The sequence below is a fragment of the Fukomys damarensis genome, unplaced genomic scaffold (genome assembly GCF_012274545.1).
Source record: "Fukomys damarensis isolate Sample0158 unplaced genomic scaffold, DMR_v1.0_HiC HiC_scaffold_16784, whole genome shotgun sequence".
NCBI lineage: Eukaryota > Metazoa > Chordata > Mammalia > Rodentia > Bathyergidae > Fukomys > Fukomys damarensis.
In genome coordinates, this window is record NW_022917696.1 from 1 (window position 1) to 4,092 (window position 4,092).

Sequence of the window (4,092 nt, forward strand, 5' to 3'; positions counted from 1 at the left end):
CAGGGACCTGATGCCGAGGACCCTGGAGGGGCAGATCACCATGGAGAAGACGCCCAGCTACTTCGTCACTCGGGAGGCGCCCGCGCGCATCTCGGCCATGTCCAAGGACACCAAGCTCATCGTGGTGGTGCGGGACCCGGTGACCAGGGCCATCTCGGACTACACGCAGACGCTCTCCAAGCGGCCCGACATCCCCACCTTCGAGAGCTTGACGTTCAAAAACAGGAGCACCGGCCTGATCGACACGTCGTGGAGCGCCATCCAGATCGGCATCTACGCCAAGCACCTGGAGCACTGGCTGCGCCACTTCCCCGTGGGCCAGATGCTCTTCGTGAGCGGCGAGCGGCTCATCAGCGACCCGGCCGGCGAGCTGGGCCGCGTGCAGGACTTCCTGGGCCTCAAGCGCATCATCACCGACAAGCACTTCTACTTCAACAAGACCAAGGGCTTCCCCTGCCTGAAGAAGGCCGAGGGCAGCAGCAAGCCCCACTGCCTGGGCAAAACCAAGGGCAGGACCCACCCCGAGATCGACCGCGAGGTGGTGCAGAGACTGCGCGAGTTCTACCGGCCCTTCAACCTCAAGTTCTACCAGATGACCGGGCACGACTTTGGCTGGGATTGAACGGACTGTACCTGTGACGTTTATCATGTGGTTTATATATTACAAGAGATTATATGTATGTAAAATGTACAGAAATCTATTTTATAATAATTTATTTTTAATTCATAAGCAATTAATTCACTAAGCTGCCTAGCCACACTCTTTAGAGAGTTAGCTTCATGATCTGTTAACATTCCAAAGTGTTTAATTCTGATGTTTTGCTCTATGCCTCACAATTGATGGTGCTTCCATTTTTCCCCTTTCCCTCCCCATTATATTTAAAAAGAAGAAAAGCACAACTTGAGATTTTTTTTGTTACGGGTATTCAGCCTTCAGTTGCTGTCCCAGTTCTCTGGTTGCTGTCTGCTTGCGTCTGGGTCTCCGTGCTCCAGCTTCCAGTTTTTGCTTGCGAACCTCCTAAGAGCTCTGAGCTGCCTCCACTGTGCTATATTCTGAAGTCAGACCTCACATAGCAGCTTCCTAATCCATGTGTAATCATTTCCAAGGAGGGAGACTCCAAACCACCGTGCTGAGGGTTTCCCTCACCTCTACCGAGCATGTGGGGCACCCCCCCCCATGCAGTGTTGTCGGTATCCTTTTAGAGTTCGAATGACAGGGCCCATTTCCTTTAGCCTTCGATGTTGAAGGATGGCCCATCATCCCCTTCTGTCCTATCCTTGGTCCATTAACAGCTTGATGTGTGTGCAAATGTTAGTCCCTTTCCCAGGCCACATGCTTGGGTGCTGCTTGAGAAATAAAGGTGATCTTTTCTAATTTGCATGAGCGTGCACCGTGCTCTTTTCTCCAGGCAGACAGTTCTGCTGTGACACACCAAAGAATTCCATAGGCTTGCAGAGCCACTGGCACAAACCCAAGGAAGGCACTGGATATTGGGACCTATAGGGGTCAGGTGCATCTCTTGCCATCAGCATCTACCAAGCTGTGGCTAGGTGCAGAGCTGTTGCTAGGTGTAGGCTCACAGCCTCACAAAGGAGAAAAGACAAAGACTCAAAACTGGAAGGCAGCCTGGCAGAGGAAGGATCTCCCTGCATCCCAGATTGCTGTTGCTTTGGGATTTGTAGCGCCTCTCAGAATGACCATGTGGCCTGTAGATAATTCCAGTAGCAATAACGAGGAGTGGCCCTTTTAAAGGCATAAAAGCTAGTCCCATGTCCTGTAGTCTTTGGGCCAGAAACTTGTACAGCTGTCCTGTTTCAGCTTCCTGTTCAGAAGAGCTGCCAGCATCGTTACTACTGTGCAGAAGGCTCTCCCCATCCCTCTGTGGTGCAAGTGCAGATAGGGATCATTTATGATGAGCAGCTGGTGGCAACTGGATAACCATATAGTGACATCATATAATGACTTATTTAGCTAATCTTCAGTTCTCTATACCAGAGTACTTCTGTTACAAAAAAAATTGTTATTTGAGCTATACTTTCCTCAAAGAACATGTGGGAAGATGTACTGATTGTCAAACTTGTGATATTTATAGAGGAAGCCTTTGTATGTTGAGCAGGACAACTTGACCGAATGGGTAAGAAAAGTTATATGAAAAGAGGAGAGAATCATTTATATCTAGAAACTAATCCAGAGATGTTACTGGTCTTTAAAGTGACATTTTGATAATCTGGTTTGTATTTGTCCACACACTTTAGCCCAACTCTTAGCAGCAAAAATATCTGGACAGGTTGAGTTTAGGGAGGAAGGTGAGCAGAGGCGCTGTGTATTCCCTAGGTGTTGTATCAATTTTATAGAGTGTTTTTATTGTCTTTACAAAATGATGTGGAACCTGCACTTCAGGGCAACACGTTATCATAGTGCATTCTCCAGTCTTGCTGCTCGGGTGTGAATGACACCCACATAAGGGTGCTAATAAGTTGTGCATTTTCTGTTTGGCAGGCTCACCTACAATCAAAGTGTGAACACTTCTTTTCAGTTAGAGCATAACCTTGCTTTGAAGTAAGGCAGTATCCAAGTCCTCCACCAAATCTTGCCCTGTTGACTTCCTGGCCACTCTCATGGTCTAACCGGACTCAAGATATAATTGGATTCATGGTGTAGACTTGCAGAATAGTCCGGAGAAGGTTGTGCAACAACCAGAGGAAAGCATGTATGAGCTTTTGCTTCCTCTTCAGGTCCCTGACCTACTTAACTGGACAAGTTTTGATTGTTTATTCCCAGCTTTACAATAAAACTGAAACAGGAAATGTTCAGATAGGAAGGTCATTTAGGCATGAACACTGAAGTGGCTCAAAATTCTATTCCAGGCGAAAGTCCTTGAATTCAAACAGATGTCGATAATTAGCACTGATGGAATAGGACACATTTTTCCAAGTAAGACAAATAAATGAAACATCACGTGCATCTCTTAGGCTGCGATAGATTGTAGCTCCTGATTGATCTGGGTGATGCAGCTGCTGGAGATTATCCCTTATCATGTGATAGTTATTACAGCCCTGCCTGCCTTCTTGGAAAGTCAGGCAGCACAGAAGATTGAATCTTGGGTTTCTTCCTCTGCTAGCCATCTGTAAGGCCATCAAGTTTAATAGTTTAGCTGCTAGAAGACAAACACCACGTCATGTTTTGGCAATTAATTCCAACACATGTTTTGGGTTTCTTTCATTTTAAAGAAAAAGCCCTGGTATTCACTGGAATGCTTTATTCTCAGTTTTGTTCCTTTCCTCATTTAAGAACAAGAAAAAAAGATGAACAAAAGAGAGGTAATTTCTGTCTGTCGACCATTTCCTTTGAGGTGTTTGTGTATAGTCAACTGTTAACAGAATAGGTAGTGCCTGGAAAGGTATTTTAAGACTATGTAATAAGTTCTTAATTGGATGATTGAGGAGGAGAAATTGTCTAATTCATGGGATTCTCTTTATGAGTCATTTTGAGTGGCAGATAAATTTAGACCTTTGGAGAAACACACTTACAGATGCTTCTGGGATGTTCTGGTAAGAAAGGAAAATGGAAGTTTCTAAAGAGTTGGGAACACTTTAGTATGTTTCTAAGATGCTGATGTGGAAGTCAATATTGTTTCTTTTTTCATTTTCTCAATAAGAATGTTTAATACAATTTAAAGGTGTGCTTAGATTTCCTTTCACTTTTGTAACATTAATTTATGACTGAGTTTCTTTCAGCCCCATAATCTAAAATACTGTGCAAATTCTAGCAGTGTGTCTTCTATAACCTGGATGTTAGAATAGCCAATATGTACAAAAAATTAAATCAAGTATTTTGTTCTATGTATAACACAAATTAATTTTACACAGAGAAAGATGTTTCTAGGAAAATGAAATTCTGGTAATTCATACTGTTTCTTTGTATGAACAAATAAAATATATTTTACCAACTTGTGGGGACTTTTATGTTTTACTGTATGGCAGATAGAGCAGGTAGTAACATTTTATTCAGTGCGTAGTTATGTTATCAGGTATTCCTTCAGAAATGGCTCACCCATTCAACATAGTCCAGGTTTTTCTTTCCTGAAACAA

General features: G+C 43.9%; 1 protein-coding gene across 1 annotated transcript; it reads left to right on the forward strand.

Annotated features, from left to right (window-relative positions):
* The first annotated feature begins 7 nt into the window (after nucleotides 1–7).
* On the forward strand, nucleotides 8–3,883 carry LOC104867547 (heparan sulfate glucosamine 3-O-sulfotransferase 3B1). The gene has a single exon (XM_010631980.2). It carries the CDS (start codon nucleotides 11–13, stop codon nucleotides 620–622), a length of 612 nt encoding a protein of 203 aa, XP_010630282.2. The 5' UTR covers nucleotides 8–10; the 3' UTR covers nucleotides 623–3,883.
* The last annotated feature ends 209 nt before the right edge of the window (nucleotides 3,884–4,092 follow it).